General features: G+C 44.6%; 1 protein-coding gene and 1 pseudogene across 1 annotated transcript; one reads left to right on the top strand and one right to left on the bottom strand.

Annotated features, from left to right (window-relative positions):
• Window positions 1-341: 341 nt before the first annotated feature.
• LOC136451822 (large ribosomal subunit protein uL3m-like) lies at window positions 342-4,617 on the top strand (annotated as a pseudogene).
• Window positions 4,618-6,964: 2,347 nt separating this feature from the next.
• On the bottom strand, window positions 6,965-7,969 carry LOC136451821 (MFS18 protein-like). The gene has a single exon (XM_066452507.1). The coding sequence runs from the start codon at window positions 7,897-7,899 to the stop codon at window positions 7,306-7,308; it is 594 nt and encodes a 197-aa protein (XP_066308604.1). The 5' UTR covers window positions 7,900-7,969; the 3' UTR covers window positions 6,965-7,305.
• Between the last annotated feature and the right edge of the window lie 16,677 nt (window positions 7,970-24,646).

The raw sequence follows: 24,646 nt of genomic DNA, 5'->3' as shown, positions 1-24,646 counted from the left end.
GAGCCAGGAGGGATGCTATGCGTCACGAATGCTGAAGCGAATTTGTATATTCTCTTTACTCTAGTGACTTGCCCTCAAAACTTTAAAATCGGTGCAACTCAATTTCTACATGTATGTGTCTGGTTTTTAGCTGAATTTGGGTACTCGCGTCGCGTTGCAGCACTCAAAAACAGAAAATCGTAAAAGCGGAAACCCCAGTAGAGTTCAGGCCCACTCGCAAGTGAGCCCGCGTGCGCGCTCGTTTTGCCCCAATTGGGCCATTCATTCCCCTCGCAGGCTCCCAGCTCGGTAAACCCTACCGCCCAGCAGCACCAACTCATCTCGCCGCGCCGCCGCGTAAACCTCGCCAGCACCCATCCCGCCGCCGCGCCTCCCCGCCCTCGCCCAGGCGCAACCATAGCGGCCGCCTCGAGGGGCCTGCTCGCGCGCCTCCGCGGCCTCTCACTCTACTCCGCCGGCGGGAGCCCGCGCCTCCCCTTCCCGGCTCTTCTCCGCGGAGGCCTTAGTCTCCCATTCCGACGACGACGACGCTGGGGGCGAGGGCGACGGCGGGGGTGATGGGCCCCACCTCGCGGCGCACCGGCGTGATCGGCGTCAAGTGCGGGATGTCGGCGATGTGGGACAAGTGGGGCGCCAAGGTGCCCATCACCGTCCTCTGGGTCGACGATAACGTTGTTACAACGTTGTTACCCAGGTCAAGACCGCCGAGAAGGAGGGATTCTTCGCCCTACAGGTGCTACACGAAATTCCCCCGAGTTCTCTCTGTGAAACTTGTTCCACTGAAACAAATGAAGTATTGAACGGCTGCTGGTTCGATTCACTCGCTAGACTTGAAAGCAATGATGTCGCTTAAACCTGGATGATAATGGCTGAGATGTTGTAAATTATTTTTTTAGATCAGTAATATCTTGTTGATTCAGTATATCTCAACATTTCCTACTTTAAAGCGGTAGGTTAGTTAATTTTTAATGGAAAATGGCAAACTATCCCGCATTCACTTGTATTTTGATTTCCACCCCGTAAGGCATTTCGTTGCAAAAGCCATCCCACAGAGCATAGGCTCAGCAGATTCCGCCTGACTTTGCCCATGTGGAGCCACTATAGTCCATGCTAACTGAGTAAAACTTGTTCTGGTGCTTGGATCATGTTGTGGTGAAGAATTTCGCAAATAGCATAAACCGATGGATTTAATGAAATGCAGGGCTTGTATTTTTAGTATATCTAACTTTTGTAAAGAATGCATCAGGCACTCTAGGATAGCAAAAGCGGGGGAAATCAGCTTGTTGCATGTTGGTGGGATGGTTTCTGCTACAAAACCGAGTTGGGTAGTGGTGGGTCTTTGCAACAAAACGTTTCATGTGTTGGTATTCCAAACGAAAGAGAGACGTGGGGTTGTTTTCTAATTTTCCATGTTTCTAAACTCATGCGGCAATGTTCTGGTTATGGCTCTTCCTGCAGTGCCTGCAGAAAGAACTATAAAAAATTAAGGAAGATACATGGGTACAAGGGTAGTTATTTTGGTGTGTCGGTGTCGAATTTTCTTTTGTTCTTGTGCCATTTTACTCTCTTTAGCAACATAATATCAGTAAATGCAAGTTATTGTATCAACTTAATCCTTGATCAATTTTACTGCTAAGGGGTTCATAAGTCAATTGTGACAATTTACTGGAGCTAAGTTTTGGTAACCACTAACCATAAAGCATCTCGTGCACTTGCACCATGAATAACATTCTAGTAAGAAGTATGCTGCCTTTTTTTTGTTTAGTTGACCTAATGCAATGTAGAGTGGTTAACTTATATATTTGTTTCTTTGTTTGTTCCATTCATATTTACTTTGCAAAAGAAAAAAGTATTGCTAAATTCCTAAATTCTTCTTGTGTTTGTTAGCTTGGCGCAGGTCAAAAGAAGGAAAAACACCTAACAAAGCCTGAAGTTGGCCACTTTAGAGCACAGGGAGTGCCTCTGAAGAGAAAGCTAAGGGAATTTCCTGTCACTGAGGATGCGCTTCTTCCTGTTGGCACAACCATCACAGTTCGCCACTTTGTGCCTGGACAATTTGTTGATGTCACTGGAATCACGAAGGGGAAAGGTTTTGCGGTATGTATTCTTCCTGTCCAATCTATTTTCTGTGATTTCACTTGTCAAGACAGTTCACTACATTGCTGTAAACCAGCTAAGCTATCACCAGGGTTTTAGTTTGTGTTTCTTTCAGCAACACCTCTATTTGATTAGTTGAAATGAATCCAGAGGGAATTATGCAAGAGATATTTGTAATACTTAAGTTTCTAGTTTCTGCCCTGAATTTAAGTTGCTCCACTTCAAACATTTATTTGATGAAAATTATTCTCTTGCAATTTATATGTTAGCCTTTCTGTTAATAAAAGCAAACACTGTATGTGTTTCTTACAATCGGTGGAATATTCAAACCGAGTGCTGTAGCGTTAAAACTTAAAATTTGACCGGTGCCAATTGCAAATCACAGACGTTTTATATGAGATAACAAAGACGTTAATGAAAATTTCCACTTTTTCAAATATTAGATTCTGACTGATTTTTTTGAGAATTAAATGCCATAATGTCCAAAGTAGTGTGCATCTTAGAAACAATAGTTATCCTTAGTGTTATTGTGGGATCAGTGTCTTTTCAGATCTTGAGTAGTTTTTCTATAAACTCTTAGAACATAAAAGAGCAGCATTTGGCTGGACATGTGAGAGGGCAAGGCAGTGTGAGTGATCCTATTTTTATGTGCATTGTGCTGCTTTGTTAGCTGGTAACATCCATCCACAAGGGAAAAGTCTTATTGAGGTTTGAGAAACTAGGACCAATATTTGGTAAATGGCCAAGCTCTTGAGGACTTCTTTGCGTGGTAGTGCAAGTTCTCCCATGATTTCCAAGATCCTAGATTATTTTTCTTGGGGAAATGTGCTAGTGTTACAGAACTCAGCAAAACTGGTCAATTCTTCATTAAAACATTGTGATTACAGAAGTAATATGACTCTGCTGATTGTTACTTTCCCTTCTAGAACAAAGTAATAATTTCTTGACTGTCAATGTTTAACAATTTAACCTTCTTTTAATCTTGTAGGGTGTAATGAAAAAAATATGATTTCAGTGGGATGCCTGCATCACATGGGGCATCTAAGTCGCATCGCAGTGGTGGCTCTACTGGTCAAAGAGATGCTCCTGGAAGGGTACGTTATATAACAGTATCACATTTATGTATTGAAAAAATGTTATGCATCTCCCTTCTCGCAATAGTGTCATTTTACTCTCCATAGGATAGGCAATAGTAAGGTTCTGCTATGAATTACATTTCCTCTTAACAAGATGAACTATGGATTTTAAGTATTTACTCACAGGTTTTTTTTGTGTTCCTCAATAGTTAAGATGATAAGACCTTATGTATTGTTGGTATTTCCTCAATGTTTTTTACTTGTTATGAACAATGAGTCTGTTAAATGATGTCATCGTACATGGTTGCCTCCTGAAGTATGTTATTTGTTCAGATCTGGGCCTTCACTGGGAAAAAATGTAGATGTAATGTTTACAATTACAAAGCTCATGAACTTTTTTTTGTCTCGAACACAGAGCCCATGAACTAATGTTTTGAAACCACACTGTGATATCTGTCATGCAGGAAGGCACTTGGTTTAAATTGTTTTGATAAGACATAGGAGTGTACTTTTATTTTTCCCTTCAACACACAGGAGAACTGCATATCATTGTATTGAGTATTGACAGATAGAAATGGTCCGATTACAAACTGATTCCATAGCAGGGATTAGTTTTTTGTTACATTCGCGGCCGTTGGTGGAATATGATGGGAGCTCGCTAATGTGTGCACAAAGCAGTACTGCAGCAGCCAGCCTTGCACATGTAATGACATCAACAATTGGAAAATTTCAGGTTTTCAAAAACAGAAAAATGCCTGGACACATGGGTGGTGTGCAACGCACAGTGAAGAATGTATGGGTTTACCAAATAGACCCAGCCAGGAACTTACTATATCTGAAGGGCCAGGTGACTTGATTTCTGATGTCACAACATATTTTGTTCAATCATAGAAGTTAAGTGTTCTATGTATCTTTCGTTGCCCTTTTTGCAGGTTCCTGGTCCTCAAGGTAGCTTTGTTTTCGTTAAGGATTCTATATACAAGAAACCTGACACGGCTTTGCTCCCGTTTCCTACATATCTCACGCAAGAAGGCGGGCCTGAAGAATTGAGCCCCTGATTGCTGATCTTGGTGATGTTGACCCATTCATGGCAGCTGATTTAGAAGACAATGGACAAAGTTGGTTAACTCCCTTAGTGTTTTATGCACTCCTTGAGCTCGTCCATTCCTTGAGATTGTCAAATTCTCGGTGGATATGTGAGCAATTCCTGAATCACAAGCTTCACCCGGTTACTGGCTAGCCTGATCAATGTTGTTCCATGTACATCACCTGGCAAGTATACCAGGGCCCTAATTCAATTAGGGTTTTTAGATGATTGTTTTGATTGGAACCCTTTTTTTCAATAAGTTGTACGCGAAGCCACAGTTTTTAAATGGTTGCGCTTTTTCAATTTTAATATTTTTTTTATTGAAAAAATGTGTTTAGCGTTACGATGGTGTCTATCTTTTTCTCACGTATATACAGGGCTCTTTTGCCATGGCTTTGGCTTCTCGTGGCTTTTGCCGTGGAGCTATTTTTGTACTTCCCCGTCTCGAAATATAATACACATGTATTTTAAAATTCAAAATTGTTATCTTTAATCAATAACTACTCTAACCATATATACAAAGTTTAAAGTACAAAAGCAGTAATATTAGATTTGTGTTTAGAAATACTTTCTAATGATACTTTTGTTGACACAAATTATTATATATTACAAGAGAAATTAACGGCTAAAGTGTGATTTTGATGACCACATCCACATAAGTCAAATCTCGCTTTCTATTTTGAAATGTAGGGCCGAGGAGCTGCAGCCGCAAAAGCGTGACTTCTTTCAGCTTCTCACAAATTTGACGTAAAATGTTACAAAACTATTGTTGGAGCTGTTTTTGCCAAAGGCTTTTTCAAAATGGCTTTGGCTCCACTAAAAAATCTTATCCACTCCCTCCATCTCATAGTAGTTGACCTTCTAGCATTCTACATGCCCTAAATTAGTTACAATTCGTATTTTTCAACGCAACTTTGTCTTTTCCAATACATCTTTATTTCTATTTCTCTCTTTCTCATCTGTGCAACTCCTCTTGATTCCTATGCCCAGAGCTAAAACGTCATCTATGGAGTATATCATAACGCAAGTCCAGTTTTAGTGGGTGTGTGGGTGTTTCATCCCAATGGTTAGATTCCTTTCTTTAATTTTGCTTGTTTGTTTTTGTTTCTCTCTTTTTTCTTCTGTTTTCAGTTTATAATGGAGTGTGTGTGTGTGTGTCTATATATATATATATATATACACACACACACACACACACACACACATACATATATAATAGCCAGTAGGGACTCAGTCGCCTCCTGTTTCATCAAAGAAAAATGTGGAAAGGGAGTGCTTCAGTGATCATCCATTCATCCTAAGTCCGTAACTATTTGGATCTTGCGATGCAAAGGGTTATGCCTTTTTTTAGCAGAACGATCCTCAAGCTAAAAGCCGCTGGACAAAGATTAAACCAGAATGCTCTCATTGATGAGGACCAGGCGCTCAGTTTGTCGAGCAACTGCTCCCGTGCTAAACTAGCTTGGTTAGTTGGTTGCTGGTTTTTCTTTGCTCTTTGTACTTCCTCTTCCTGGAATGTTGATCAACTTCTGTTTCTCGTTGAAATTCTTACGTGGTTTAGGCGTCCCGACTAATTCAGTATTTCGTTTCATGACAGTGCCTGCACCGTACCAACCGTGCACGTTAATTCAGAGAGATTATTAAGTTATGCTGTTGTGTTCTATATATATGATCAGTGTGTTTGTTGAACCCGTTGCTCAGCTGACGTACATTCTGGCTCAAGTGCTTCAGTTGTGCATTCGGATTCTAGTGACAACTGAAGCTTGATGAATACGTAGTACACGTCACAAATTTCTCGAGCTCTTGTTTGTGGCAAAGATTGGCTAAATATTTTTTTATCAAACCAATGAAGGTAAAATATTCTACTGCAAATGTTTTTAGAAAACTGGAGTTAGTCTGTGGATCAATTGCTGGTCTGCTAGATGGTGTTGCAAAATTCTTTATGCTAGTTGAGCTACAGGTTTCTATGCTGCCAAATTCGGGATGAGCTAAAGGTTTAGGCCATGTTTGATCAGTGATCACCACTGCCGTTTACGAGAAACCACCATGTTATATTTAGCGGAGGGCAGTCGTTGCTGTTCGGTTTTGAGAGCCGAGTACAGAAATCCCATCGAGCGTGTGAACGGATGGTTAGGTGGGGGAAATACACAAACGTTTTTACTGCGTGTCGTTGGGTCGATTTTATCTCGTCTCCAAGGACTACGATGTGGTTGGATGGGATGCGAGGACATAGGGCAGTAACTGCACCACCTAGACAGTAAATTGCTGCTGCAGTACACATGTCCGTGACTTAAAAGCTTGATCGTAATTTACTGAAAAATATCCAGCTGTTTGATGCTTTGTTCGTGGGTTGGTATGCAGTGCACGTGATCTGAATTTGCTTCCCAGTACTTGTGTACTAGTACGTAGAGGTAGTGCCGTTTTCAGAGATTCCGAAACTCCTACAACTTTCCCAGTAGTAGTGCCGTTTTCAGAGATTCCGAAACTCCTACAACTTTCACAGCGAAGGAATGTCATGAGCAGTTCAAAGTGTATGCCTGCCAGCTTTTCGAAGCAGCAGTGAGGTTGAAATTTGAATCTGTCCCGAAAACCAAATTAACAAAGTAGTGACAAATTAATAATGTGAACCATTCATAACAAAGACAACATAAGCCATATATATGGCTTATACAACAGTACGTAGAAGCAGCATGCACACAACCGGTTTACCACAACGAACATCACATCACATGTAGCATTATTCATGCCTCAAGAACATCACCACCACCATACAACCAGTCACCAACAGCTAAACACCATGTCTCACATAGACAGAACTAATAATAAAGCAAACACCAAATCAAACACATCCAACTCTCCAATGCATGCAGGTAACTAAAAGCAGTACTAGAACACAAGCTATAGCTAGCTAGAACACAAGAACTGCTCATATGTAGCTAGGGGAAACCAATGCAACCAACCAACCACGCATGCATGCACGCACGGCGGCGACGACGTACTAGAGCATCACTCTACTACGGCGCTGGCCCGACGGACGGACGGAGTTCAGGGCTTGTTGGCGTGCTCGGGGACGGAGCCGGCGGTGGGGGAGCCGGGCATGCCGCCGAAGCCGCTGAAGCCCGGGGAGCCGCCGCCGAAGAGGGGCATGCTGCCGATGCTGCCGCCGCCGGGGAAGAACGACCCAGGGCCAGGGAGGCTGCTGCCGCTGCCGGGAAGGCTGAACCCGGGAATGCTGCCGCCGCCGGAGGTGCCGGGGAGGCCGCCAAACGCCGGGGACGAGCCGCCGCCGAGGCGGTCGAAGGGCGGGAAGGTCTGCGGCTGCACCACCGCGTCGTTGTCCTTCTTCTTCTCCGTCGTCGTCGTCTTGATGTTCCTCGCCTCGGCGGTCGTATCCAGGGCCAGGGCCAGGGCCAGCAGAGCTGCCGCCGCCGCCGCCATCGTCTTGGAAGACCTCGCCATCGCGCTCTCGGCTCTCTCTTCTTGCTTGCCTGCTCGCTCTTGTTGCTCTCTCTTCTCTTGCTGTGCCTGCTGCTGTGGTGTGTGGTAGCGAGAGAGAAGTGGCGAGGCAGGTGCTTTATAGCGGGGGAGGCGGGCGGGCCGGCGGGGGGCATTGAAGGCGGCGCAGCGCAGCGCGCTCATCGGCCGGGTCGCATGCAGGGAGCCAGGGACGGACGGACGGAGCAAGGGCGCGGCCCGGCCGCCCGGGGCAGCAGCAGCGACGGTAGGTGGGGGGCGTTAAAGGATGGGAGAGGCCGGCTTAAAGGAGATGCAGGGTACGTACCTGCTGGCAGCTGCTGCTCTTTACTGCGTACCATCCTGTGGCCCTGCTTCTGCTTGGTTCCCGGTACCTAAAAAATCTAGATAGTTAAACTGTCTCTTAAATTTTAGGCCTGGGCCTCGTTTAGATCGTGAAAAAAAGTGAACCCGATGAATAGTACCACTTTCGTCTTATTTGGTAAATATTGTCCAATCGTAGACCAACTAGGCTCAAAAGATTCATCTCGTGATTTCCAACTAAACTGTGTAATTAGTTATTTTTTTTACCTACATTTAATACTCCATGCAAGCGGCTAAAAATTGATGTGATGGAGAGAGAGTGAAAAAATTTGGAATTTGGAATGCATCTAAACGAGGCCCTGGTTTAGATTATCTCTAAATTCCAAGTTTTTTCACTCTCTCTCCATCACATTAATTTTTAGATGCATGCATGGAGTATTAAATGTAGGTAAAAAAATAACTAATTGCACAGTTTGGTTGTAAATTACGAGACGAATCTTTTGAGCCTAGTTAGTACATGATCGGATAAAGTTTGTCAAATACAAACGAAACGTGCTACAGTGTCCAGATTGCAATCTAAACAAGGCCTTAGTAAAATCATGTTTAGTTAGGGGTGTTTGGTTTGAGCTACTAAACTTTAGTAGCTACTAAATGGTTTAGTCACTTTTAGTAACTCCAGAGTCAGTAGAGATGACTAAAGCTCTTTTAGTAGCTTTTAGTCATAGTGTTTGGTTAAAAAGTTACTAAAGTGACTAAAATCTACTAAATTTAGTAGCTACTAGGCGAACCAAACAGGCCCTTAAATAACTAAACCTGACATGCTTCGTATAGGATTTAGAAGTCGTTCTAGCGCAGAAGCAAAGTTGAGGAAAGGAAGCCGTTCTATCGTAGAAGCAAAGTTTTGGATGACGCTGCCCCTACATACGCTCGCTTCGCCTCCCACGTCGCGTTAATTGCGCCGCGCTCGGGCTCCCACACCACGTTAATATCTGCTTGTTGCTCGCGCTCGTCCGCTCGCCGCTAGCCTCTCGCACTCGCTGCTCATCAGCTCTCGCCACCCACTCCCGCCGTTCCAAACCATGGAGTCCAAGCTGGAGCTCGTCGCGCCGGAGTCGGAGGAGATCGCGCCGGAGTCGTAGGAGCTCGTCGCGCCGGAGTCACAGGAGCCGGAGGAGGCCGCCACAGCAAAAAATATGCGTCCGCCGAGTTTCGAACTGAGCTCGCCAGCCTCACGCTTCCATGCACTAGCCGTCTCAGCTGCACAAGTTTCTCGTATGAAATACACCCGCAAACGTATTTAATAAGGATAGACAGGAAAAAATACCTCCTAATTAATCACTCCTTGATAAGCACAATCATGTCCTAAACGACTTCTAAATCCTATACAGAGGGAGTACATGTTTAGAAAGACCAAAACATCACTCATTAATGCTAACTTGGTGCCTCTGGCATTTGGCGCCAATGGTGCCGCGCTACCGGCTCCCACTAGCGCTACTGCCTCTTGCGTGCGGCCTTGGCGCCAAATACACGCCTGGCTTGCTGCTCTGCTAGATGCTTGGCTGCTCTGCTTGGCTGCACACTAGCGCCATTCCTTGTAGCTCTGCTTGACTGCTATGGTAGCTATTTGTCACAATGTACATTGTCACAAATAATGTTCAAATGGTTTACAAAAAAATTCATTATTACAAACTATGGCGCTGCTATGACCTTCTAAACAAACCATTCGCTATCCAATCACGAAATTGATTCATGTTTTCATCTTTGTCTCCAAAATGTGTGGTGCCTCTAGTCGCTTGAGTCGAAGTTCCTTCCTCTATTGGTATATAGTTTTCATCTTGATCACAAAAGATAAAGAGGTCATCCATCATACCACTCTGTCTAATAAAATTGTGCAGTGCCATGCATGCCATTATTATTTTGCTTTGCTTTGCCATGGGAAAACTAGGCAAATCCAATAAAATTCTCCACTTCATCTTTAGGACTCCAAAAGACCTCTCTATAACATTTCTAAGTGAAAAATGTGTGTAATTGAACAACTCTTTTTTACCTCTAGGTGAAGGCCCTTCTCTCCATTCGGGGACATGGTATTTTGTACCTCTGTACGGTGCAAAAAAAAACCTAGTTGATTTGGGTACCCCGAGTCAACAAGATAAATTTCTCTACACAACACAATACTTGTGTAAGTAACATGACAAATACTATGACAAAGACAATGAAGAAATATAAAAGCCCATACATACCTATAGGTGGATGTGGAAACTTGTCACCAAATTTCTCAAGTGTATCATTGAACACCCTTATATCATGAACTAATCTGGACCATCCAGATAGAACAAAAGTAAATCTCATATCAAAGTCACATACGGCTAACACATTCTGCGTGGTGATTCCTTTCCTTCCTGTGTACTGGACTACCTTCTCAGTTGGCACAGTGACAGGTACATGTGTCCCATCTATAGCTCCAATGCATTTATCAAAGTACGGAGCAAACTGCGGAGATTGTAACCTTCTATGAATGGTTGAAAATTATGGATCCTTTGGCCTAATGATATCAATTGCTAGCTTCATCACACTAGACAGTACCTTATCAAACTTATTGCTACATGTCCCTAGTGACCTCTCAAATCTATTATCAGCTTGTCTCATGGACTGAGGGACACCACACATCCACAAAAACATTGCTAGAGCCTCTATAGAAGTCATTTTTGTAGTGGACTGCAGACCATATCTCTCAACTAGCAAAGTGTGAAGGCTATAAAAAACATCATTATGCATCCTAAACATATTATAGCATTGTGTCCTATGTCCTGGGGTTCTCATAGTCCATTGATATCCAGTTTCAAGTGAGACTCTATAACCAGCCTTGTTCATGAACTTGTCACGGTGGTACATACCTAGCAACAACACAATAGTAGCAATCCTTCTCCTCTTCTGCTGACACCTAGCAGCATGCATCATCAAACCCGCTTCCTCATCATCAGTGCAGTCCCCTTCATCATCAACATCTGACCAATCATCATCAGTACTCCACTTGTCATCTGAATCTTTAGTAGGAGCACCATCATCAGTAGTACTCCACCAATCATCATCAGATCCTACACCAGCAGCAGCCCCTACACTAGCATCAGAAAGTCTAGCATGAACCACTCCAGCAGCAAATCCCACTTCATATGCTCCCTGGTCATCATAAGAAATAGATGTTAAAACAACATTGAATGTTGACATGAATAAAAATACTTGGACAACATCAACAACAATGGCAGCAACACCCATTACATTGTTCAACAAGCATTACAAGGTCTAAACATAAACCATGGTTCATTACGATTACATAGTTTATCATAAATTTAAGGTCCTAAGCAAAATAAAATTAAGGCTACCAAACCTGGAGACTCCATCTGCCAAGTCTTCTGCCATTCTATCCTATCCTCCTCAAGCATTGTGGGCAGCCCTCCTCAGCCATGCCATCCTTTGCTCATTTGTATCAAGGCCACTAAAGACCAATATGTTGTAGCTACTTCTAAACATCATGGTAGCCACATAGTACTCATTTGAAGCTATATGCCCCAGCCTCCACAGCCAAATTGAGGCACCTAGCAACATCATCAACTCTGGCTTGCTTTGCTTTTGTAGCTTTCTCTCTCTTGCTCTGTGCTATTCGCTCTAATGCATTGACTTCTTTCTTAGCAGCTTGTCGGTGTTTCTAACAAACACCAGCTAGTAAATTTATAATTGTTGCGCGTTAGGCTCGGATGGTGTACTAAAGGACACAAGGTTTATACTGGTTTGGGACAGAATATCCCTGTGTCCAGTCTGCTACTGCTCGTGTTATTAGTACCGAAAAAGGTTCATAGTAGGGGGGTACAAACTGATCAAGAGAGGGACAAGTCCCAAGTCTCTGATGGAAAGGTCGAAAAGGACGCCAAGAGCTTGGTTGCTGCTTGGCTGTGTCTTGCGTGTTAAAAACGATCCATCCCTTTAGTGGGGTGCCCTGCCCTCCCTTTTATAGACCAAGGGGGGTGCAGGGGTTATAGACAGGAGAAAGAGGAATGTAAGGAAAATGCACCCTTGGACAATTTACTTTGGATTTTGGTGTTTGATGATCAACACAACCAAATTGGACTAATGAATTTGCAAGTGATTGTTTTGTAGTTTAATAGGATGCAAGACGTGACTTGGACGAAAGCAACGTGATGATCCGATGATCAACACCATAAGCAAGACCCTAGGAGCACAAGAGAAGACCCAAGATATCAAGCAAAGTCCAAGCATGAAGATAGGAATCAAGCCGTACGCAATATCGCGAAGAAACAAGCTCATAGAAGTGACCAGACGCTGGACCAGACGCTGGTAGCACAGTGACTGGATGCCCCAATCAAGAGGCTCGGCAGCAGCAGTGATCGGACGCTGGTGATAGATCGACCGAACACAGGACAACAGAGTCTGGTCGAGTACAGAGAGGTTCCAAAGCAGCAAAAATGCGACCAGACGTGTCCGGTGGCATGTGACCGGACGCTGGCAGCGTCCGATCAGTGGATCCTGGCTCCAACAGTCAGGACAACCGAACGCTGGCAGCGTCCGATCAGTGGATCCTGGCTCCAACAGTCAGGACGACCGAACACGTCTAGTCAGGACGTGATCAGCATCTGGTTAGTAGCAGAAAAGCGGGATTTCATCCTCAATGGCTACTTTCTCAGTGGGGATTATAAATAGACCCCCTAACCGGTCATTTGAGTATGGTGGAGTTGAGGAAACATATCTAGGGTGTTGATATACCATTTTAGTGATCTCCATTTGCATAGTGCTTAGTGTTTTATTAGGTGATTAGCGTAGGTGCTTTGCGAAGTGCTTATGTTGATTAGACCACCGCTTATATGCTTGCTCTAGGTTTAGGCCTAGTGTTTAGTGATGTTTGCATACCTCTTACCACTCGGTGCTTGCACGCACCATTGTTGTACATCGGAGGGGCTTGTAGTCTTGCAAGATCACACCAACCGCGTTTGTGGTGTGGCCGCCATCGTGTATCGGAGGGAACAAGGCCCGCGGCGTTTTGGCCGGAAGCTTGATAGTGAAGGCGGCAGGGGTGCATCCAGGAGAGGCTTGCCAGAAGGCACGTCGAAGACCCACTTGCATGTGGGGAAGGCCCGAGGCTATTCATGGAGTTACCTAACTAGGAGCTTGGTCCTTGCGAGGGATTCCTTGCGAGGGGCTCCAATGAGGACTAGGGGGAAGCTTGAGCGCTTCTCAATACCTCAGTAAAAATACTAGAGTCATCAATGGAAGTTTGCATATCTCTACCTTGCTCTTTAGCTTCCGCATTTACATTGATTGTATTACTCCTTTTGCGGTAAAGATAGCAACACACTAGCAAAACCGTAGTTGCACTTTTAAATAGTTTATTTTTTGCATAGGTTTTGCTAAGGTTAGAAAAAGAGGCCATAGTTTAGAGTTAGATTTTTAAGTTGCCTAATTCCCCCCCCCCCTCTTAGGCATCATGGTCCCCTACAATTGGTATCAAAGTTGGTTGGCTCAATTTGGACCTTTGGCTTAACCGCCGTTGAGTCTACGCTATTTAGAGTTGTTGGGATGGATACCTCTAGGCCTCCGCACTTTGACGACACTAACTTCCCCTATTATAAAGCTAGAATGGCTTGCTATCTTGAGGCGGTTGATTTGGGAGTTTGGAGAGTCACTCGTGACGGGATGAAACCCATTATGAATCCCGATAAACCTACAAAGAGTGAAGAAAAGGAAATTCATTTCAATTGCTAGAGCTAAGAATTGCTTGTTTGAATCATTTAGCATGGATGTGTTTAGCCAAGTGTTCACTTTAAATACGACACATGAAATTTGGTTAAAACTTCAAGAGCTCCATGATGGCACAAGTAATGTTCGTGAGCAAAAACATTGTCTAGCTAAATAAAATTATGATTCCTTTACAGTGAATGATGATGAGCTCGTTCGTAATATGTATTCTCATTTGAATCTAATTATCAATGAGCTCTATTCAATAGGATTAACAAAGCTAGATGATGCGGACATCGTAAGGAAGATCATCTCCATGCAACCACAAAAGAAATATGCAAGCATCATCACTATCCTTCACAACATGGAGAACTTGAGCTCCATGACCCCGGGTAAAGTCATTGGCAAGATAGTGGCATTTGAAATGCCACGTAAGATGGGTCAAGGCGAAGCCTCTTCATCGAGCAAAGGCAAAGCTCTCTCATGTAGCGAGAAAAAGAAGATGAAGGGCAAGAAAGTTGAGTCAAGCTCAAGCTCAAGCTCCTCAAGTGAAGATGAAGAAGAAAATGATGATGATGATGATTCAAGTGAAGATGATGAATCTTCCTCCTCCACCTCTGACCTTGATGAAGAATCAATCAAACTAATCAACAAGATGGAGAAGATGATCCTAAAGGCTCAATGTCAAGGGTGTGCCCATCCAAATCCAAGATCTCATTTTCACCAATCAAAGAAATAAGCAAAGAAAGAGAGGATGCTATGGATGCAGTGAGTTGGGGCACTTTATGGAAGTTTGTCCAAACAAGCCCACACCCAAGACAAAGAAGAAGGTGTGCAAGAACCAAGCCCTCACATTAATAAAGTCATGGGATGATTCTTCAAGTGAAGAAGAACACCATCACAAGATGCAAGGCCGCAAGCACTCATCATCAAGCTCTTCTCATCTGTGCCTTATGGCATGAGGTAATGAAAGTCATCCTCTAGTGAGAGTGAGAGTGAGAGTGATAGTGATGATGAAATGCCTTCTTATAATGAAATTATGCAACAAAATCTTAATTATGCTAAAGTTTGCACTAGTCAACAAAAGAAGTTCGAAAAATTAAAAGAAAAGCTAGGTAGTTTACAAGAAGCATACAAAACTTTGCTTGAACAATATGAGAACTTTGCCAACCTCCATGTTGAACTATCTACTAAAATTGAGCAACTTAAGGCTAGTGCAACAACTAATGCAGGTACAATCAATGATGAGCAACTTGTAAAGAAAAATGAAAAATTAAAAGAAAAGTTAGCTAGCTCACAAGATGCTTATAAAAGTTTGTTTGCTAAAATGGAAACCATGTGCAAACATTGTGATGAGCTAACTAATAAAGTTGCTAAGCTTGAAGCTATTAGTACAACTCCCACCAAGGCATCTAAAAAGAAAAGTTCTATCTTTAACATGTCTAAAAAGGATGCCTCTACTTCATGTAATGATTTATGTTTAGACTCACCTTTGTGCAACCAAGTTTGTGTTGAGAAAGTTGTTGTAGATACGTACACACACGAGGTTGAAAAGAAGAATGAGCAACTCAAGCAAGAAGTAGATCGCCTCACCAAGGACTTGACTCAAGTGAAAGGCAAGGCGAAGCAAGCCCAACTTCATCAAGATAACACTATCAAGGGAGTGAAGAAGCTTGATGAAGGACAAACCGTGGTTTGTTGCGTGTGCCACAAGGAAGGTCGTAAGTCCTATGAATGCAAGGTAAAAAATGGGGGAGGAGCAAAAAAGAAAGAGAAGAAGCAAACAAGCAAACTCTCCAACACCTACACCAACAAGGTGGACAAGAAGGCCTCCACACCTTATCTCTTGAAGAAGAAGAAAAATGACAAGGTGGTGGCCATCAAGGTGAACAAGCAAGCCAATAATGGGGTCAAATGCTTTTGGGTGCCAAAGGAAATCATTTCCAACATGAAGAGCACCAAGAAGGTTTGGACCTCGAAAGGAAAGTGAGAAGTCCGATGGACATCGAGGAATTTGGAGACTTGGCAAAGTATGGATGCATTTCATGGGGTGCATCATGAAGGACAAAATCATTGCCAAGTAGGTTAGTAAATACTATGGACCCAAATTCCCCTTCCCATGTTAGGTAACTAGATTCGATTTCCTTCAAGTAGTATCAATTTACATTTCCTACAAGTGGTATTTCTTACAAATTGGTATCTTTAAGCATCTAGTTACTTTTTATGCCTATGTTTGTATTTGCATGCTTATATCTTTTGTTATGCATACACTAGGTATATCTTATGGTAGGCTTGCTCGGTTTCATTCTTAACCCTTGGAGCAAACCTACATGGTTTAAAATTGTTTAGGAGCACGGCACATAGCTTGTCTTATAATTGTTTATCTAATATGTGCCAAAGTCTAAATTGTAGATAATTTCTCCTGAATATCACCTTCGAAAATGACTCTCACATTCATGTGATGTCATCTTTCAAGTGGTTTTTTTAATTCTAAAATCAATGTGCATGTTTCCTACAAGAATTCCATACTTGTGTGCACAAATTTAGGGGGAGGTTACTCTACAAGTTGGATGCTTTGAGACTAACACCTTTTCAAGCTTATCATGTGTGTAGTAGTCTCATTGCAAGGAAAATGGAGTCCCCAGAGTTAAGCATCATACTTCAAATATCCACCACCTATTGCAAGTGGTAGAAATCAAATTGGTTTCTACATGTGGTATTTCTAAACCAATATCATCATGTTGATTTCACTTTGATATTTATATGCTTTCTCCATGCATTATGTAGATTAAATTCCCTTGAGCAATAATTTGCCAAATATGCATATGCCTTGCTTTCTACCATATGTATGTATATATTTAGGGGGAGCTTAATCTATATGCATATCCCTTGTGCTACTAATATCTTCCTTTTCGGTGTTTGATTCCAAAGGGGGAGAATTTAGAGGACCAATAGCAAGCATTAATAATTTACAAGTGGTAATGGTCTGAGAAAGGGAGGATAGTGGATTATGGATTGCCTATGTAATAGGGAGAATTTGTAGGAAGCAAGGATTAAATCCATAATGCCACATGGAGACATTTGCAAGGGCAAGATAAGTTTTTATGTGGTAACCTTTAGTTTTACAAGTAGTATCTTTTAGCATCATTTAATCTTACCCCTTGCATTGCATCCTAGCAAGTAGGTAGTTTTCAAATTTCAAAATTTTTATTACTTGCTTGCTTTGGTCGTGTTGTCATCAATCACCAAAAAGAGGGAGATTGTAAGGAAAATGGACCCTTGGACCATTTACTTTGGATTTTGGTGTTTGATGATCAACACAACCAAATTGGACTAATGAATTTGCAAGTGATTGTTTTGTAGTTCAATAGGATGCAAGACGTGACTTGGACGAAGGCAACATGATGATCTGATGATCAACACCATAAGCAAGACCCTAGGAGCACAAGAGAAGACCCAAGATATCAAGCAAAGTCCAAGCATGAAGATAGGAACCAAGCCGTACACAAGATTGTGATGAAACGAGCTCATAGAATGAAACTAGACGCTGGACCAGACACTGGTAGCACAGTGACCGGACGTCCCGATCAAGAGGCTCAGCAGCAGTAGTGACTGGACGCTAGTGGCAAATCTATCAGACGTACGACAGCAGAGTCCGGTCGAGTACAGAGAGGTTCCAAAGCGGCAAAAATGCGATCGGATGCGTCCGGTGGCATGTGACTGGACACTGGCAGCGTCCGATCAGTGGATCGCAGCTCCAATGGTCAGGACGACTGGATGCGTCCGTTTAGGACGTGATTAGCGTCTGGTTAGTAGCAGAAAAGTGGGATTTCATCCCCAATGGCTACTTTCTCAGTGGTGCTTATAAATAGGCCCCCAACCCGCCATTTCAGTATGGTGGAGCTGAGGAAACATATCTAGGGTGTTGATACACCATTTTAGTGATCTCCACTTGCATAGTGCTTAGTGTTTTATTAGGTTATTAGCATAAGTGCTTTGCGAAGTGCTTAGGTTGATTTGACCACCGCTTATGCGCTTGCTCTAGGTTTAGGCCTAGTGTTTAGTAAGGTTTGCATACCTCTTACCACTCGGTGCTTGCGTGCACCATTGTTGTACATCAGAGGGGCTTGTAGTCTTGCGAGACCACACCAACCATGTTTGTGGTGTGGCCGCCACCGTGTACTAGAGGGAACAAGGCCCATGACATTTCGACTGGAAGCTTAATAGTGAAGATGGTGGGGAGCATCCGCGGTGCCTGGCTATGAAAGCTCCGAGCTAGATGAGATTGAGAAGGCGGTCACTCCAATTGCGCGGAACCTGGTGGATAGGTTGAAAGGCATAGTTCTCCCTTTGAGGAAGTAGTTAGTTGAATAAGTTTGATAAACATCTATTTGTAATGTGTGGACAAGTGTCGGTACTTTTGTGTCTGAAAACAGTTTCATTTCATAATTTTGTTTCGTTCATTTTGATCTTACTTTCTTCCATTTTGCATTCGAGAAAAAAGGTTTATGCGATCCGACCCTTCCACTTGTTAAGACTGTAGGGCCCGAGGTGTATAAGGGAAGATTTTGATTGTGCTAGTGAGTAGAGTTACCATAGCCATCAGGGCGTGGGCTTTTTGCAGTCTTACCTGGCGTGCTCGTTTATCTGTTCCCACCAACCTTGCTGCTAGTCTCGATGCGAGGAAAAGGTCTGATGCAATGACTGTTTTGAAGAAATAAAGGGAGGTACATATACCTTTATCAGCCCTTGAGTGAGATCCAACCCCTTGTGGTTGCTAGGGTCGGATGTTACTTGAGACCAAAGTGAGGGTAGCAAACTTACTCTTGTATTCGCACGTACCCCTTACTTAGGATTTTGGTGATCGTTCCATGACCGTGCGTTTGGTCTCATTGCTGGCCCGGCCTCCCCCGAGCCCCCACGCATGGTGGGGGTTTAGTCAAGGGTTAGTTTGTTTTGTGACTGTCACCCCATCCATGGTTTTCGCAACTAGAGGGGTTGAGGCGGCGTCACTTGCCTCGACGACTTGAGTGACGTGCCTGATGAGCTCGCTAACGGGGATGTTCGAACGGAATCCAATCTTGTTACTTTGTGATAGGGTCGGCAAAGCTCTCGGGTGGTGTTTCATTACTCCTTGACATGTCTTCTAGTAGACTCCCCCACAATGGGGATTCTATGGGCTCAACAAGTGGCTAGATTGAACTTAGAAGGTTGAGATGACCCTATCTGCCTCAATGCGGGTTGGGCAAAGGCCACTGAGGCTCATCTATGTTTTCTCCCCTGGCTCTTGTTTGACATGAGGTGGCCTCGGATCCTTCACGAGTTAGCCTTCAAACCATAGTCTCTCGATCATGGATCGAGCAGCTCAAGCCCCCGAGCCCCTTAGGGTGTGATAAGGGTCGGCCGTGTTTCATGCATCACCCCATCCTCAGTTTCTGCAACCGAAGGGGCTGAGTTGATGACACTTGTCTCGATGGCTCGAGTGTCGTGCTCAATGAGCTCGCTAACGGGTATATTCATGTGGAATCCGGGTCCATCATTCGCTGACAGGGTCGGTAGAGCCCTCATATTGCATTCCACTACTTCTTAACCCGCCTCTCGGTAGATGCCCGAGCCGTTCGGTAGGCTCAGGTGGCCCATTTTCATCTCCTCAATGGAGATTCTGTGGGTTTGGCTCGAGGTTAGAATCGAATGAGAAAGGTCAAGATATCCCTGTCCGCTTCTGAGCGGGGTCGGGCAAGGCTGCTGGGGCTCATCACGGTTTTTCTCCCCTGGCTCTGTTTGACGCAAGGCGGCCTTGAGCCCTTTGTGGGCTGACCTTTGAACCTCAGCCATTTGCCTCTCATATCGAATGAGGCGACTACCGCTTCGTGACGCGACACGAAGCATTGGGATGCAGTGATTGCATACGCAATGTTCGGATGATGGGATTAATGTATGATTTAATTAAAACAAAAGTGGGGGTCGGTAGTGTTACCTCAGCGGTATGAGCGACAAGAGGCTCTTACCAGACATGCTCATGAGGGGCGGGGTCCAACGTTCATGATGGGGCCGGCGTGTCCTGCACAAGCATCGCAATTTTTTGTTTTCTGTCTTTCGGTGGTGATTCGAGCCACCCGATCGACTATTCAGTGACCTGACAGCTTCTCCCTGAAGGAGATTCTATAGTGGACCCCTCCGAACCCTTCCTGAGAAGGCGGATGTCTAAAGATTGGGGCGTGGGGAACAGTGAATTCGATTATGCTGGTGAACAAAAAATACTGTAGCCGCTGGGGCGTAGGGTCTAGAGATTCGTCCAGTTCTACTCAAAGTTTTACACCCACACCCCGTGTCTTTGGTTTTTAAATGTAAGGAGGGGTTAGGCGATGAGGACGTATAAATAAGTAGATATTCTTGGCAGCCCCCGAGCGATGTCCGTGCCCCTGGCGTTGTTGGGGTCGGAAGCTCGGTGATGAAATTGACACGCAAAGTGAGTAAACAGAGGTGCTTATCTTTCAGCGGTCGTTCGTTCATCGTTTTACCTAGGCCATCCGATCAGCCCAAGAGGCCCATTGGGACCCCCTGGATGGGGGTTCCATCGTCAGGTCATTCCATGGTCATGCCTGGGGAAGCAAAGAGTTGACTGCATACGGGTGTGCCCAGATTCTCGCGCCCAGCGAGCGGTAGTGGTGGGCCATGCCTAGGCGTCATCCTGTTTGACCAGGCGACATCTCGTTGACTAGAGCATGTAAGCAGAAGGGTCCAGGCATGTCCCCTTGGATTCCTGTCAGCATCGATTTCCCATCTACATTGAATAGGGGAAGGAAGAGAGTTTTTCGTCCCAACCTTTCGCCTTTCCGTAGCCGGTGCGGCTCTTCCTTAAATAGGGAGGGGGAGGAGAGTTCTTGTCCCATTCCTTTGCCTGTTCCTGAGCTGCTACCTCTCCTCCCTTCTCCTTCTCGCCAAGCACGTTCGCATGTCGCGGCGATTCCTAAGTGAGAGAGGGTAATGCGAGGGGAAGGAGGACTCACAGATCCATTCATGAACCTAGAGTGCGATGTCGAGCTAGAGGTCATCCAATGTAGATGAGATGGTGTCGGCCACCTTCATCGAGGAGGGGCCACCTCCGCTAAAGGAGGAGGTGCACTAGAGGGTGCTGAGTGTCATTGGTTTCACCATCGTTCGTGGTGGCCTTTCATCGGCGAGGAGCGCCCCCTGCCCTGACACCATTGTTAGGGTTGCAAATGATCACGATGGCATAGTCCCTGGATGCTCCAGCATAGGTGCCATTATCTGGGTTGTAGCTGATCATGATGGCGTAGTTCCTAGATGCCCCGGCATAGGTGCCATTGTTAGGGTTGTGGCTGATGGCGATGGCATAGTCCCTAGGCGCCCCGGTGAGGGCACCACGGTCACCGACGTGGTGCTCAACATTGCAGATGATGGTGCCCTCGAGGATCCCATGGAGCGGTGGGACGTTGTGGCAGAATCGCCTGAAATAGCATGCTTACGGAGGTGCTTGTCTTCCACCAGACACTAAGCACCCCGAAAGCAAGCTACAGCGGGCGGTATCCGTCAGGCACACCCCAAGGGAGAACCCGAAAGATCCACATTTTTCCCAAGGACCCAATAACGAGAACGAGTAACAATACTTGTCCATTTCATACATAAGAGTTCCTCAAAAGTACATTATTACAACACCAAATGTCAAAGTGCGGAATGATAAACAACGGAATTTAAAATAAACATCTAGCGATAAGAACGAGGATCTGTCTGAGCCCACCAGAAGAATCCTCCACACAAGGGTACTTCTCATGCATCACCTGCAATAGGGGTAAATAAACCCTGAGTACACAATATACTCGCAAGACTTATCTGACTAGTGGGAGTAATTTCCTGACTCCAAGGAATATGATAAGCTTTATGGTTTGTTGGTTTCTTTTAGCAGAAAGCAATACTAAAAGTGAGTCCTTATTTATGTCATTGTTATCAGCCATATTAAGTTAGTATCTATCCAGTCTATATAAGCACTTGTCCTACTTTCAAGCAAGAGTTGAGCAATCAGTTTCATTTCTTCTCCTTTCAACTTTCAGTTCTTACTATGGTGCTAAACACGAGACAAGCCGTACTGGATCGCCCGACGATTCACGAATCAATGTCCCCAGCTGGGTGCCCCGAAAACACACACCCCACTTATACCCTAGGCACAAGCAGGACTAACCCATTGCCCTCCTGTCCTAGGTGTCTAGGTCCCCGTCCAAACTTGGACTCCAAGCCCCCACACCTGAGTCCCGGATTCAGTGCGATGCAAGGACCTCCACCATCCTGCCTCCCATCAGTCGGTCTAGAAAGAGCCAGATCCACGACAAGAGAGCAACAAGTCTTCCCTGCGCCCATACCCAAGTATGCGCTTAGGACAATAAATCTGTGACTTGCCCACGATGCCTTATGCAATGATCGGTCCTTAATCGACTCAGACATTGAAAAAGTGTAACCGAGCTATGTCCTATTGGCCACAGGACACAACCCTTTACACCCACCAATACCCAAACCATATCCCTACCCGGTCACCATTTACCGTTACCATTTTATCATGAGTGATCATGTTTATTACCTACTTGTGAGTAACGGTAGGTTACTCACGCTACCAATTTCCTGAGCATAGCAGCTACTCGACCTATACTAGTAGGACTCATAGGTAGATATATTTATGCATGTAGTTTCCATAAGATGCCTGTAACGTAAATGCACATCATAGATATATATTCAGTGATCATTTAGAATAGGGGTTATGCACTGGGGCTTGCCTTGGGTAGGCGACGGGTCAGTAATGTCAGCACCAATAGGCTCCGGGGCTCCCTCCTGTACGAGGATCTCCTCCTCATACTCCTCGATCACCTCGTCGTACTCCGGTTCGTTGACGGGCACAAACTCAACCAACTCGTGATCTACATGCATGACATGATGATGCAATACTTAGTAATATAGCAATAGCAGCTCTTAAAACAAAAGTACATCTGTCTAACTACTAAGCTAGTGCTACTGACCACAGTACTAAGCTATCTCTTGTTACCGACAACAAGTTTGAAGTATGACATTCATAATTATCATAGCAACTACAAGTATTCTTACTCCTAATGCTGATTTACGCTATATATGATAAAGCAAGGATAATGGCTTCTCTATTTATCATCTTACTCTAGGGCTACAATTTATAGCAAGTACATAATAATCTAGTGAGCCTACTGTAAAATTTTCATAGCCATATCTCTCACCAATCTACCACAAAAATTCCTATAATTATTAATCTACATAATACTAAGCTCTCTAGTTTGGATTTATGAGCCCATTACCATCACAGTTAACTGTAAACTAACTAGACTAATAGATAGATGACATTTTTGTGAACCTAACAAACTTGGTTTCACTATTTTTGGACATCTACAAGATTTACTACAATTTATCCAAGTTCAGCTAGAAACTATATTGAATAAACATTTACAATCTACTAGAAATTGGAAAATGCAATCCACAGCGTGGCCCAACCCGCACGTGGCTTGGCCCAGCAAGGCGGGGCGCACGCACGAGCAGCAAGGCGGGCGGGGGTTCACATGAGCGGCCCAACAAGCGGGCGCGGACGCGAGCGCGGCCCAGCGCGGCAGCGGGCCAAGCGCGGCATGGGCAGGCTGGCTCACGGCGGGGGCGTGGGTGCGGCTGGCCCAGGCAGAAGCACAGGCCGTGGGCATATTTCTAATGTATTCACAGATTTATTTTTCTACAAGAAAATGGCCCTATAACATGTGTGATGCAGGGATGACACATAGATGATGTCAACAAGCTAAGAGCAATAGTACGCACCGCCGGCTGCTCTACACCTGCTCGAGTGAGGTTCCGGTTCATGCCGGCCGCCGAGAGGACATCCCCGGCGATCTGCAGCACCGTCAGTGGAGCCACTGCATGGATGAGGAAAATGAGTTAAGGAGAGGCAACCGTCGTGCCTTATTGAAACAAACAAGCAAGGAGCAGCGCCCCGACCGAGAACTCTGTCTCGCCAGCCATGGCAGCCCGCCTAGGAGAAATTTTCCCCATTACCTCACCGTAGGAAGTAAACCCATCAAGATCACTCTAATAGGAAGCTAACCACTCTAGCTATTTAGGCGCACGGTGAATTGGAAAGGGATGGACTGCACCTCGGCCAATTTGGTGAGCAACGGTGTTCGGCTAAATGGATTCGACGGTGAGGAAATCTCCAACTGAGGCCACCAACAGAGTATGACTGCAACAGCAGCGGGCTTGGTATGATGTAGGACATCATCGCGACCCTCAGACGTGCGCACGAGTTCAGCATTCCGGCGCACGACCGAAGCTTCGTGACACGACGACTGTGAAACAAGTGAAAGGTCCTAATGGCTAGAGGGGGGTGAATAGCCTAATAAAAATTTCTACAACAACACTTAACAAAATGGTTAGACAATTATGAGGCAAAGTAAGTGTTGCGCTAGCTTACTCAAAATATAAGCCACCTACCACAATTCTAGTTTAGATAGTGTCTATTCACACAATAGCTATGACACTACCCTATGTTAGTGTGCTCTCAAAGGCTAACTAAAGAGCCACACCAACCAAGCAAGCAAGCTCTCATAACTAGCTACACTAAAGAGCTTGTCAACTAGTTTGTGGTAAAATAAAGAGAGTGATCAAGAAGGTTATACCACCGTGTAGATGAAGAAATCAATCAATCACAAGGATGAATAACAATGAAGAGCAATCACCTTGGAATCAATGATGAACACAATGATTTTTACCGAGGTTCACTTGCTTGCCGGCAAGCTAGTCCTCGTTGTGGTGATTCACTCACTTGGAGGTTCACGTGCTAATTGGCTTC

Source organism: Miscanthus floridulus, chromosome 5 (assembly GCF_019320115.1).
Source record: "Miscanthus floridulus cultivar M001 chromosome 5, ASM1932011v1, whole genome shotgun sequence".
Taxonomy (NCBI): Eukaryota; Viridiplantae; Streptophyta; class Magnoliopsida; order Poales; family Poaceae; genus Miscanthus; species Miscanthus floridulus.
Note: the sequence above shows the minus strand (reverse complement) of the source record. Positions and strands in the feature narration are given on the sequence as shown.